This window comes from Oryx dammah, unplaced genomic scaffold (assembly GCF_014754425.2).
Source record: "Oryx dammah isolate SB20612 unplaced genomic scaffold, SCBI_Odam_1.1 HiC_scaffold_25, whole genome shotgun sequence".
In the NCBI taxonomy this organism is placed as follows: Eukaryota; Metazoa; Chordata; class Mammalia; order Artiodactyla; family Bovidae; genus Oryx; species Oryx dammah.
In genome coordinates this window covers 24,361,988-24,376,556 of record NW_024070209.1, presented here as the reverse complement: position 1 = coordinate 24,376,556, position 14,569 = coordinate 24,361,988, and the positions used below count along the sequence as shown (strand labels likewise).

Here is a 14,569-nt window from a genome sequence, read left to right as displayed (position 1 = left end):
CCTTAAAAAAACTCAATGTGACCCATTTGTTTTATTTTTTTTGGCTAATCAAATAAACACCAATTACCTACAGGTCTTCTAAGTTTTCTGCGGTATTTCTGCCTTCTTTGTTAAACTGAATTATTAGAACACTAAACTTGAAGAAAATATCTACTCATAATTGTGGCATGAGAAATTTATCACATGTTCACGATAAAGGAACTTGTTTCTTTCTAGTCTTACACCTAGACATATTCACATAGTTTTATTACCGTGAAGATGTAATACTACATCTTGTAAAGATTTTAAATGTTGGAGAATAATGAATTTAAGCAATAAATAGAGAATACATTTTTTGTTTTTGGTATGTATTGCTCATTATTTTCCAGAACAGTTATCAATTTAAATTGTTATAAAGAAATAAAAATGTTTTAAAAATTTCACTACAACTTCCTCATATTAAGAATTATACCTCTTAACATGTCTTGGTAATTTGATTGGTATGAAAGATTATCAGTTTAATTTCTTTTATTATTAAAGAGGCTAGAGTTTTTTAATATGTTGCTTTAACTAATGTTATTTCTTCTCAAATAGTTCATATGCTTTGAAAGAAAAATGAAAGTGAAAGCCACTCAGTCGTATCCAACTCTTTGCAACCCCATGGAACTCTCTAGGCCAGAACACTGGAGTGGGTAGCCTTTCTGTTTTCTAGGGGATCTTCCCAACCCAGGGATCAAACCCAGGTCTCCCGCACTGCATGCAGATTCTTTACCAGCTAAGCCACGAGGGAACCCAAGAATAGTGGAGTGGGTAGCCTATCCCTTTTCCAGTGGATTTTCCTGACTGAGAAATTGAACTGGGGTCTCCTACATTGCAAGCAGATTATTTACCAACTGAGCTATCAGGGAAGCTCATATATCCTTTGTTGAGATCAATTACATTGACAGTTAATATCTGAACCAAACACATATATTACCTAATCCAGCAATTTTACTTTTTTTAATATAGATCAATTACATTAAGAGTTAATTAAAAATCTAACATTAACATTTTTCCATATTTAATTCAAATCTTAAACACTTAAAAAAGCAAAATTGGTGGATTAGGTAATATATGTGCATGGTTCAAATATCAAAAACTATAAAAACACTTATGAAACTCTGCTAAAATCTCATCTATCTGGCTATTATCCCTACTCCCTGTAACACCAACCAGGTAATTGCTGTAATCAGTTTCTTTTTATTACTAATTCTGGAAAAATTTTACCTATGTGAAAGTCAAGATAAATATCTTTCACCTCCTTTTTTATACAAATGGTCAAATACTACACATTTTCTTATTCTTCTATACTTACGAATGTATCTTAGGGATCTTTCCATTTAATACACAAACACCTCACTCTTAATTTTATTGAAGCAGAGTTGATTTACAATGTTGTGTTAATTTATGTTGCACAAAGTGATTAAGTTATATATATATATATATATATTCTTTTTTCTTTTTCACATTCATTTCCATTATGGTTTATCACAGGGTACTGAATATAAATCCCTGTGCTATACAATAGGACTGTGTTGTATATCCATCCTATATATAACAGATTGCATCAGCTAATTCCAAACTCCCTGTTTTTTTCTCCCCAGGCTCAACAAATCTATTCTCTACTAAGTAAGTCTGTTTCTGCTCTTTTGTGCCATATTTTAGATTCTAAATATGTGATATCACATCATAATTGTCTTTCTCTTTCTCACTTAAGTAGGGTAATCTCTAAGTCCATCTAACTTCATTCTTTCTTTATGGCTGCATGGCTGCATGCATACCACACGCTACTAGTTTCCAGCTAAAAGATATTCAGGTTCTTTCCAACCTTTACCATCAAAAATGATGTTGTAATAAGTAATCTTGTACATGTATTATTATCCTTCTAGTGAAAAAGACAAAATTTTAATCATCTCTAAAAGTTTAACAATATCTATATTTTAAGTCTAATGTATATTAATTTTTTTCTAGGTAAAGATATAGTTGCCAGAATAGAAGATTTTAAATGTTGGAAAATAATGAATTTAAGCAATAGGTAATTAAAGTTAACTTCAAAGCAGTAAAATTGAGTACTTCAAAAATACACCAAACATACACATTTTTATGGTTCTCACTCTATTTTACAGTTTGATCCTTATTCAGCTATGATTTCCCTTTCCTCCCAAAAGTCTCAAGTTCAAAACTTACCTACATAAAATAAATTCTCAATAAATATTAAGTAACCAATAATCACTTTCAGAAGTATAAAAAAGTCTAGTCTGCCACATATATCTGATGTTACAGGCCAGAGGAAAAAGTGTAAACGCTCTGGGAAAGCCAAAGAAGCGCCCATCAAAATTTATAGATGATATGTTGCAGGTATCTATTGCAGGTACCTATTGATTCAGGTATCACACCAACTATTTTGGAGGCCTATAAGTCTTTTTTATTTTTGAAATCTACCTGTAGGATGTCCATAATAGCCTTAACTTCTCATTTTTCCACAAGAAATCATTTCCAATAAAAACCTAGCTTAATAAAATACAAAAACAAGAGCATGAAATACATACATATATATATATATATATAAAAAATGATACCAACCATTTTACACAGTCTGTATGACCCAGGTAGTGCCGTTGAGTTCGCTCTTCATAATTAAACAGTACTACTACTGATGCTATGAAATAAACAATTTCCCCGGTAGGAAGAAGGTAAACATTAGCTCGACAATCCTTTCCTCGATAACCGTATCTTAAAGAGTCAAGGTTTTGAACAAACGTAACTTTCAAAATGTTAAATAATTTATTAATGGATATGTAAAGGAATCAGTATAAGAAAAGAGGACTGGACTGTAACTATAGAACTCATGTCTTGCTATTAGCCCTTGTGCAGTTCCGAGACTTAATATGCTTAAATCCTAGTTTCCTCATTCAACCAAGAAGTACATACTGAGCTCCTAATGTGTATCAGGCATAGAGTAGAATATGCATTTCTGAACAAAAATATGTGGGCCTGTGTCCCTGGAGTTCTTGCTTTTCAAAGGTAACAAAAATTTACACCACGTATATTAGGAATTGTGGAAGGAAAAACAACAGGATGCTAAGGAGAAAACACAGAAGGAAGATCTAACTTACATGGAGAGAGAAAAAGAGAGAGAGAGCAAAAAAAGGGCTACTTGAGGGAATCTCCTGGTGATCTACTGGCTGGACTCTGTGCTTTCACTGCTTAACCAGGTTTGATCCCTAGTTGGGACCTAAGATCCCACAAACCGCATGGTGCAGCCCAAAATTAAACAAAAAAAGAAGAGCTACTTGACACTTATACTTACCCTAATTGATGAATAAAACACAGCCAGGCACAGTTTGGTATAAGCAGAGGACCTTGCTAGAAAACTATGCGGAATCACAGGATTGGTGAGTTTTCTCAAGCTAATTTCTGCCAAAAAGAGGGACTGATTCAAGGAGTGGGAGAGAGGATATAAGAGAATGGAGGCAAAAAGCAAAGTTCAAACATTAAGTTTCTTCTGCTTCACTAAGAATTTCTTATAATGTCTAAGAGAAATGAGGCTTCCTAAGTAAAATAAGGAGCACTGTTTCATATACTCATTTTTAAGAAAATGTCTGGTCGTGAAGAAGTTAATTCTCAAATTAGAATCCACCTTGCTAATTTCAGCTCTTAATAAGATAATTCATATTATTTCAAAGGTTACAAAATACTTAACTGATGTTTCCTTATTTAATTCTTAAAACGGACCTGTGAGGTAGGGATTACTGACCTCTTTTTATATTGGAGGAAGCAAGGTTCATTGAGGGTCTAAGTGGCAGAGCCAAGACTCAAAACACCAGCCTTTCAATTCTAGTCTGATGCCTCTTTCACTACACCACAAGCACCTGCCTTGATGTCCATGGAATACTGCTTACCCTATCTGAAGATATTAATTTTGGTGCTTTTAAGTTGTGAACAGCAATATACACATAACACGTGAAAGGATTAGAGAACATCTCTTTACTTTCTCAAGTGGTCACTGTTTATCACGTTTACTTGACATAAAGACAATTCTGATAGACGTCAGGTAAAGTAATTTTTCTTAAAGACAGAGCAAACAAATTTGCTGTCATGATAGAAAAGGATACACCCACTCCAGTTTGAGCTTCTCAGGAGGCAGTTCTGTTCTGATGTCATCATAGTTGTCAACATCAGAAGGAATGAACATTGTAATTGGTCGACCTCGCATAAACATTTTAATGTATTCTCCTTCTGTTGAAACACAAGAAAAAAATTAAGACAGATGTATTTGCTGAATATTCATAGAAAAATGTATTATTAATATGCTATAATAAAAACAAGATAGAAAATAGCTACTTCAGAATTCGAGTCTCATTATATATAACTGCTTTTGTATAAAGATTTAGTTTAAAACATCGAAGGAAAAAGATCACTGGTCATTCCTTAAGTGAGAATAACTTTTCATAGTTAAAATATAATTTATCTATAAGTTGACACATTTCAACAAGAAAGTCAGGAAAATTGAGGTATAAAAATGCAAGAGGAAATAATTTTGTGATGGAAGGTTCTCTGACAATTGAAATAAAAGATTATCAGAGTCCTCTGACGACAACCATGTCTGATGGTTGTCACTACCTGATCAACCTACTGACATTTAATGGCAGCAAAAAAACACGGCCACGGGATACACCATGAGTGGAGTCAGACATCCCCATAAGTCAAGCACAGAGACAGAGACTAAGCACTCTGTTACACAGGGCAGTGATCAGAGATGGAGCAAAGATGACCAACGCCCTTCATTTCACAACTGTGCCTACAATCAGCCTCGAGTTTAAGCAATTAAATTCAATTATAATGCACTAAAATCTTAAAGACTGTGCTAGGAAATAGTTTTCTAGTTTGTAGCCTAAGTAATATTAACACAACAGCACAAACATCTTTTATTCACATAAGCTAATAGCTGCTTATAAGATCTGCAATAGTCTAAAACTAAAAATGTTAAAAAGACAACTCCAGAATCAAATCAACATTTATGGTACACCTTTTACAAATGAAAACAATACTTAAGTGATCAGGTCAGACTGTTTGTAAGTCTTAAGAAACAAAACAAAAACACCCATCCTTGGCTGACCTACATACAGCCAGGTTTAATAAATGTTGATCGTGGCTGTGAAATGTTTACGAAAGAACCTAAAAGGGAAGGAGAAAATACGGGACTGCGTATAAATGCATAGGCACTGTCTAGAACTTGCTAACTTGTCTGTTACGATAGGGAAATCACGTTAGAAACAAAGTGTGATTATCAATCAGAGGTTGAGTCAGCCTTAGGACTTCTAATAATGAATGACCTAAGCCACTAAGGAGATGCGTAGATAATTCAATAGCTTATGTAACACAAACCATGAAAGCAGAAGGAAAAAAACCATTTGCTGAATGTTTGCAAGTATTTGTTCAGAGTAAGACTTTTAAACTGTACTTGCTATGGGTGAGAAGTTCAAGTTATTTTTATTATTATTGCAGTGTGCTCGGCCTCAGGGTTTGATCTAAGAACAGGCTAAGACCTCCCACGCCACAATTTTTTAACACCACATGATGTATGTCTCTATTACTTCTGAATCTAAGAGTGGGCTCTGTTTCCTGGACTTTGATGATAACTAAACAGTTTAGTTATCAGCTGTAACTATTTCCCTTCAGCAATCATCTTTATCTGTATCTCCTTGTTATTTTTTGTAAGGTCCACTTTCTTCTAGGTGTCAATTTGTTACATAATTTTCCCTCTAGTTGGTTTTTGTTTTTGTTTTTTAAAGAAAATAAACCCTTAAAGGGAAATAAGTTCCTGTCCTGTGGAACTTCTTCCAAGGTCATTCACTGGTCAGAGGTGTATAGCATAAATGCTTTCTGAATGGAAAAAAATATTTCATAGATGTTTCTATTGCCAGTTAAAGGAGACTGTATATCCAGCAAAGGGAATGGGTTAGGACAGCATCAAAGAAAAGAAAGTGCCCTCCTCTGCTAATACGGGCTTCCCTGGTGGCTCTGAGGGTAAAGCGTCTGACTGCAATGTGGGAGACCTGGGTTCGATCCCTGGGTCGGGAAGATCCCCTGGAGAAGTAAATGGCAACCCACTCCAGTATTCTTGCCTGGAAAATGCCATGGATGGAGGGACCTGGTAGGCTACAGTCAATGGGATCGCAAAGAGTCGTACACGACTGAGCAACTTCACTTCTGCTAACAGAGACAGCTCAGAATACTGTACTGATTCCTTCAGCAACTGTAAAGCAGCACAAGCAACCAAGTATAAGCAAAGCAGCTGTATCTATGCTTGCGAACTTTTCTAATATAATAAAAAAATGGCAATGCATATTAGGATGAAAATCCTTTTCCTGTCTATAAATTGGCGGTATACATGTTGGAGGCTGAGTATATATCTAGACACTGGGAACCATTCCGGTAACTGAGGGGGGCAACACATTATAGTGGAAAAGAGCGTGAGCTTTAGAGACACACTGTCTGGGATTTGAATCCCAGCTTTATTCTCTTCCTAACCATAAGACTCATAAATAAAATGATACTACTACTTACCATTTGGAATTCTGATTGAACAAATAAGATATCACACTGTAAAGTATAAGGTCTTGACAAGTATTTCTTTCCTTCCCTTTGTAAGCATTCTAAACACTGTCTAGGAACTGCTTATAATACATGATTCAACACTCCTCTCTTCAAAAGCTTTAAAGCGACTGTCCACAGAACAGCAACTGCAGGCAAATGAGCTAGAATTCTGAGGGTCCTATCTGGGCCACTAACACAGGGGTCACAAGTTCAAGTGTCTAGAGGCCCAGGCAGAAAATGCAAATTGAGACCCCTGGGAGCATATGGGATGACCAGTTAGGGTGGGGGCACTGGTATCCACCAGGCCCACCTTAGGGAGGCAGCAGTTAATCCACCTCAGGAAAAATGTGGGCCCAGTGCTACTAGAGCTTCTCATCTTTCAAGAGAAACAGAAAATCTATAATTTACTGTGAAGTCTCCCAATTTTTAAATGTTTACTCCTTTGCCAAAGAGGGAGAATACCATGTGAAAACACACTTTGGCCTACACAGAACTCACCAGTTTGCAAACTAAGAAGAGAGTCTTTACCTTGGGAGTTAGATAAAATATGTACATGAAGAAAGTCTTTCCTCCTCAATCACTCATGAGTCAAATTCTCACTGCAAACATTTTGAGTCTGTCAGGTTTCTTGACCTTATAGCTAAACAACTCAGTTGTTTTACCAACTGCTACTTTCTGGCTGTCCTCACTGTACTCCAGCATGAAAGTCAAGGGGAGCAGAGGGGCCGTGGGACTGGTCAAAAAAAAAAATATGAGGTCAGTAATATTTATTAATATATTAATAAAGTCTGGTGGTCCAGAAATGTGAGAAAAAGAAACGATTAAATTATCTATCTCTTGATAATTAGTAAACACAGCATAGGGCTATCTGTATTCAATAATGAAGCTACTGCTTCCTGAAATGGAATTCATCTCAACATTTTATCTATTTTGACACTGTGAAAATTCCTGGTACTGAGAGGGTGGCTATACAGTATAGTGGACAGAATGCAAGCTTTGTGATAAAGGCCATCCTTATCTGAATCTAAGCTTTACCACTTACTAGCTTATGCTCAAATAAAATAAATATTCTTAATTGAATCTGATCAATAATAGCTTATTTATAAAAGAAGAAATTCAGGGAATTCCCTGGTGATCTAGTGGTTAGAACTCGGTGCTTTCACTGCCAGGCCCTAGGTTCAATCCCTGATCAGGGAACTAAGATCCCCCAAGCCACATGGTGTAAGGAAAAATAAACAAAAACACAAGAAACTGTGTGGGATATTGTTAATAAATTTTATCAGTTCATTTCTCTAGATACACATAATGTTGGAACTGGAAGAAATCTTACAGCTCACCTAGTCCAAACACCTATTTTTACAGAAAGAGAAACCAAGGCTCAGAAAGGTCAAATGAGTTCCTAGACTGTGTCCCCAAATGTCTATTACTTAGAACTTGTGAAATATTTTCTTTCTAAACTATCGTTCTAGATCTGCACAATTTGGAACAAGAGCCACTGGCAGAAAACTTAGTAGGCAGTCAGTGTGAACTGAGGCATGCTCTAAGTATAAAATACTCACAAGAGTCTGAGAGTCTGATGATGTTTGTATGGAAAAAAAAGTAAAATGTTTCCTTAATGTTCCTTCACCCACACCCACACCTCTCACTCCCAGCTTCATGATATGTGGAATCTTAGTTTCCTGCCCAGGAAGTAAACCTGTACCCTCTGCACTGAACGCACAGCATCTTAACCACTGGGCTCCCAGGTAAATCACTCATTAATGGTTTTGTATATTGATCACCCATTGATATTCTGAATATACTGGATTAAATATATTAATCTCGTTGTTGTTGTTGTTTAGTCACTGAGTTGTATCTGACTCTTTGTGATTCCACAGACTGCAGCCTGCCAGGCTCCTCTGTCCATGAGACTTTCCAGGCAAGAATACTGTAGGGGTTGCCGTTTTCTTCTCCAGAGGGATCTGCCCGAACCAAGGATTGAACCCTCGTTTCCTGCGTTGGCAGGTGGGTTCTTTACCACTGAGCCACTGGAGAAGCCCAAACTTATCTTACCTGTGAAAATTTTCTTTTTAAAAAATGTTGCTATTAGAACATTTAAAAGCATATGTGCTTTATATATTTCCATTGGACAGTACTGTTCAGACAGTGGTGAGGTCCTTAGGCTACATAAGTCCAATTACCTGATAATGTAGCTTACTTATAATCCAAATAGTATTAGCTTGAGCCCTGAATTCCCAACAATAGGAAATCAGAGTACAAGAGAAGAAAAAGATGTTTCTGCTCTATTATCTTTTGGAACAGTGAGTGTTAGACAAAAATACGAAATAGTGTATTTCTATGTCCTTCATGCACACCTCTTAGTCCTCGCCCTTCAGTCTCCTCATCTGCTGTTAACTCTTCTACTTTAGCATCTCCCCTGGGCTGTTTTATCTTCCAAAGTGCTCCAAATTGCAAAATGATCTTTATATTCCCTAATCCAAACTTTCTGGGATAGTTACTCTCAGGTGTTCTGAGAAAAATATTGCTGAAATGATTCATATTGATATAAACAACCGGTTATCAATATTATATGCTTAAAAGATACGCATCAAAATTTGTTAATCTTTCACAGATTATAACAAAACAAAAGGAAAAGTGTAGAAGAAAATTGTACTCTTATCCAAGACTGTTTCCTTCTGTGTCTTTTTTTTTTAATAGCTTTCCCTATTTCTGCACCTAGAGATATTAAAGGGAAAAAAAAAAGCCTTTCAAAGACAGCAGCAGCAGAGCTTCAAGGGTTTGGACTACGATTTGTACTTATTTATGTAATGGGCACTGCCCGTAGAAAGCCTTCTGACCTTCTAGAATGCATACAGTTTAAAGCATCTTTCTCCCACAAAGTTTTCACTTTAGAAATTTCATTTTTATTTGTATTTCATGATCTTTAGAACTAAAAGGCTCCCCCCCACAACTGAATTTGGGTTTTATATTTCACTAAAATGTGGCAGTGTGGTTCTACCCAATTTCAGCAAACAGAAAACTGCAGAATCTTTAACGTGAGATTTTCCTCAGACACTACCTGTTCTACTCCCCCAAAGCACAGAGCTGCAGAACAGGCCAGTAAACAAGATGCTAGAAATACTGTCCACAATTTTATGGTACAAGGTGACAAAAACCCATTTAAGGAAGCTAAAATCTTTTCTTAAAACAAATTCATTTTTAAACAAAATATTTCAAGTTTTACACTAGAGTAATATTTTTAATTCCAATGAAACTACGTAATTTATAAGGATCTTTGGATTTTGAATAAGAAAGTTGATATATGCTATTATAAAATCTTAATTTCATTCCTTTTCAAAGGTCTAGCTGTAAAAATAGATCATAAAATGCAGACTGCAAAATAAAAAGGCGAGTCATAAATTTAGGATATATAATCCAACCTTATTTTGCACATCAAAAAAAATTCCCAGTTGCGGTGCTTGTCAAATATTATACAGTTAGTTTTACTGGCATGGGCAAGAACACAGGTCTGAAAAATTTGACAAAATTCTAAAACCTTAATTTTCCTTGTTTTATAGGTAGAGTTCTACTAGCTGGTAAATTTTATTGAATTCTTAATTACTGATACATGGGGGTGGGATGAGGGTACACAATGAAGATATAAAGATGTGAACCTAGACACTCAGGAGCTTACAACAGAGATACATAACCAAATCTTATGTATCTACTGGCCAACACATACTAATTATAGTAGTAAGTCAATCTGTAGTTAACTGCTTTCTTAAATCTAAATTTCCTTTAGTCAGATTTCTCTTTGCCTTTTTTTTTTTACAACTGTGACTGTAATAGAATTACTTGAAAATATCAGATATGGGAGTTTGCTTAAGCATTTCAGATTATTGCTTTGGTAAAAAGAAGGGAAATAAATCTATTCAACAACATAAGGCACACAAAACTTCTAAAAGATTTGCTATATTGCTGAAAATATTTCTAAACTAAGCAAACTATGGTTTTTAAAAAAGTCCCTCAAATCACTCACTTATATCACCAGGAAAAGTTATCTTAAACACTAAATAAATGAAAAAAATTCTTCACTTTATCTGAATATTCCAAGTTGGATTTAATTTTTTTAAAAAAAGAAATTCCAGATACCAAAATATTTATCCCTCTAGCTCTTTCCCAATTAACTACAGTAGAAAGAGAATCAAGAGGCCCAAGGAGAAAGATAAAAACTTATCTATAAAATTTTAATTATACAGGATTGAGAGACTTCAATTTATCTTTAATTTTTTTTTTTTTTTTAAAAGGTACTTCCCCAGTGGTCCAGTGGTTAAGACTTTGAGCTCCTAATGCAGGGGGCATGGATCTGATCTCTGGTTGGGGAACTAAGATTCCTGGTTGGGAAACTAAGATATATCACATGTTATAACTGGAAAAAAAAAAAAGTTAATTAAAAAAAAACCAAACCTGAGTTAAATAAAGCAAAATGTAAAGATCTAATAAATTTGGGAGGTCAGTAGATGGGTGCTTGTATTATTTGCACGTATTTTTAGAAAGATTAAAATCTTTAAAAAGTTTAAAAAGCATCATTAAAGGAAATAATCAATAGAATATTTTTGGTAGAATTGTTCCTTGGACAATCAACCATGAGTATGGCTTAGAAATGTGGTATGTAATTCACTGTGTCTTTTCCTGTACTCTCATATATGTCACTGATGATTTGTACCTCTCTTCTGCTACACTAATCACAAATTTCAGAATTCTTTTCAAAGCACTTCAGGAAAACAGTAACAACTGATAGAATGAGCAACACAACATGGAGTCTGATTGTCATTTCCAGACAGAATGGATTTCTAACTCTACTAGCTCAGTTAACCGGCATGGTTAAGGAATGAATATTTTCCAGTTAATTGTTTTTCCTACTTAAAAAAACAAAACAAAAAACTTCTACCTACAGTTGTGAAAATTCAGTATGGGTGAAATGTCTTCAAACACAGCAAAATAAATATGTACAAGACTAGAAATTCTCACGAAAACTCATATTCTCCATGTTCAAAGGGGGCGTGCTAAGTCACTTCAGTTGTGTCCAATTCTTTGCGACCCTATGGACTGTAGCCTGCCAGGTTCCTCTGTCCATGGAACATACTGGAGTGGGTTGCCAGGCCCTTCTCCAGGGGATCTTTCCAACCCAGGGACTGAACCTGCATCTTTTATGTCTCATGCATCAGCAGGTGGGTTCTTTACCACTAGAATCATCAAAGGGGGGGCAGTTGGGGCTTTTTTTCTCAGCTGAAAATAAGCAAAGAGGATGTCAAAAACACATATTCTAGAAGTTGGTGTGATTTGTATAATAAAAAATTGGACAGCCCTGAAATACATTTTAATCTAGACGACTGTCAGTAACAACAAGAAATCAGATCTCTGCTTAAAAAAAAAAATTCCAACAGAGAAGTCCCCTCCTTTTTGTTCTCTTTTTAAATACAGAGAATATACTTGGACAAAGCCAAGACCTAGATATCTAAGTAATATTTATATATTCTATTTAACATATGCCAATAGGTAAATTTTAGTAGTGAGTATATTTTTTGGAAGTACAATATTTGGTTTCCTTCCCTTCTGCTTATTTACACTTAAAATAGGTTTAAGGTTAGCATCCTTCTTTCTAACTTCTGAAATTGCTAAGTTCTGGATATTATCTTGGAAACAACAAGGAAAGATTCTATCTGTAGCTCAAGGGCTTTTGATTTTTTTGGTTTGTTTCAAACTGCACACCCTCTCAGGAGGTGACAATATACTTCCTCTTAGCAGGCAACACAATATACAAACTGTCAGTAGGACACTGCTACTCTATATTCTTGCAGTAAATTTTAGCTATGTTTTCAGATACAATGCTCAGTTTACACAGATGTGATCAGGTTTTAGGACAGAACATGCCTGGAGCCAACAGGTCAGAAAACAATACTAAGCACTAAGCAAAAGCACCTGCAGTCAAACTCTTCAGAGGTAGATTAAATATGAGTTGGAGAAGGTATGAGGGGCTGTCTTCCATTTTCTATTTGTTGTGAGAAACAGCTTTCAAAAAGCGATTAAAGAGATTCTTGGCAATACACAGTCTAAGCCAAAGTATGTATCAGGAAACCGAGGTCCAAGGTCCCAAGAGGCAGTGGAAAATTTATTAACAGATGAAGGATATTTTTTTTTTTTTTCATAATTTCCTCTGGCAAATGAAATTTTAGTTTCTTCCCAACCAACACTCATACCTGTAGTCACTGTAATTAACATTCTGATTCTTTAAAGTTCTGTGATTCACCCCTAACTAGGTCTCATGCTTATTATTCTTATGCTCTTTCCACTAAATAACACTGCTTTCCTTTCCTAAGTGAGGTGTCTAATGACGCCTCTCTAGCTTAGAATGAATCTATATTCTATAAGTGGCTGCTGCTGCTGCTGCCAAGTCGCTTCAGTAGTGGTAAACAAATATAGAATTGTATGCACACTATGATCAATGACCTCCTTGCTGCTCCTAACACAGCAAGAAGGCTCTTAACTCTGAGCTTATGTATTTCCAATTTTCTCTGCTCATGAAATTCTTTTCTCTGGCTACCCAATTGTTCACTTACTTCCTTTCAGGTGACTCAATGTCACTTTATCAGAAATGTCTCCCCTAATCACTCTATATAAAATAGCAATTCTCCCCTCTCCTTATTCTTTCTCAATGTGTATTACTTCCTGATATGTTAAATAGTTATTTGTTTCTTATAGGTAGAATATAAGTTCCACAGAGTTCAGACAATATGGTATAGTACACCTAGACGAGCAATTGCCCTGTATACATCCCATTTCACCTCCTACTGCTTTCAACCATGGTTTCCTTTCTTCAAAGTGCTGATCTGAATATGCATATTTACTGCTCTTTTACTTTGCTTGGCTTAAAGAACACAGTCCTTTCAGGTCAAACTTTCTCTGCTACCACTCATTTATGTATACCAAATGTAAATCAGCTTGTTCCCAAATCAAAGCAGATGGCTTAGAACAAGTCACACTTGTCACTGTCAAAAAAGAGCTAGAGAACTAATAAATCACATTTTAAAAGACTATCCAAAAATGAGATACTTTAAATAGTTAAAGTATAAGAAAATGTGCTGTGAAATATATTATGCAAAATGAATACTAAACAATCTACAACTTACATCAAGTGAAGACCATCTATTTAATGGTCATCTTTTCATCTTAACTCCACATATTTAAATGCAAAGTTTTAATGTTACATTTATAATAATGAAAATTTATTTGGTACTATGTGCCATGTGCTATGATACTTCGTTATCTTTAATTTTTATAATAATCCTTTGAGGGTTTTTATTGTTGTCTCAACTAAAGATAAGAAAACAAAGACAAGATTAATTAATCTGCTTTTGATCACAGGTTAAGTAAATGGTGAAACCAGTCTCGACTTCAACTACAGGTGTTAAAGATCTACAGCATGTTGTTTGTTACACACCTCTACAAGTAAATTAAGATTTACAGGCAACTCAAGCGTAACTGTCCAAAACCAAACTATTCTTTTCTCCACATCTATTCCTCCTCAAATGTCCCTTATTTCAGTAGATGCCTCTTACCCACTTTCAAGCTTGCCTTCATAGATTCCCTCTGTTCCTTACCTCTCATACCCTACCTGCAATCTCTAGAACCATCTACTTCTTTCCACAGGTTCTGCTTCAGTCAGACCTGAATTATGCAGCAGGCTAAAGTGTGAGAGTTCTCCTTCAAAATACACTCTAATGATATATATAGCTGATGAAAGTGGCAAAAGAACAAATTCAAATTTCAAAAATAAGGCTTAATGCAAGGAACACTTGACATTATTAAATTCCAACATCTGGAACAATTCCATCCATGGAATTTTCCAAGCAACAGTACTGGAGTGGTTTGCAATTTCCTTTTCCAGGGGGTCTTCCTGACCCAGGGATCA

General features: G+C 35.4%; 1 protein-coding gene across 6 annotated transcripts in view; it reads right to left on the bottom strand.

Moving 5' to 3' along the window:
• The window catches only part of EML4 (EMAP like 4), a 145,548-nt gene that overhangs the window by 46,641 nt on the left and 84,338 nt on the right, over positions 1 to 14,569 (bottom strand). For all 6 annotated transcript variants that reach the window (XM_040224554.1, XM_040224556.1, XM_040224558.1 and 3 more), the window contains 2 exons: positions 4,134 to 4,257; positions 2,602 to 2,751 (listed from right to left, as the gene is read on the bottom strand). In XM_040224554.1, the coding sequence (XP_040080488.1) occupies positions 2,602 to 2,751; positions 4,134 to 4,257 (274 nt within the window). The remainder of the gene's footprint in view (positions 1 to 2,601; positions 2,752 to 4,133; positions 4,258 to 14,569) is intronic.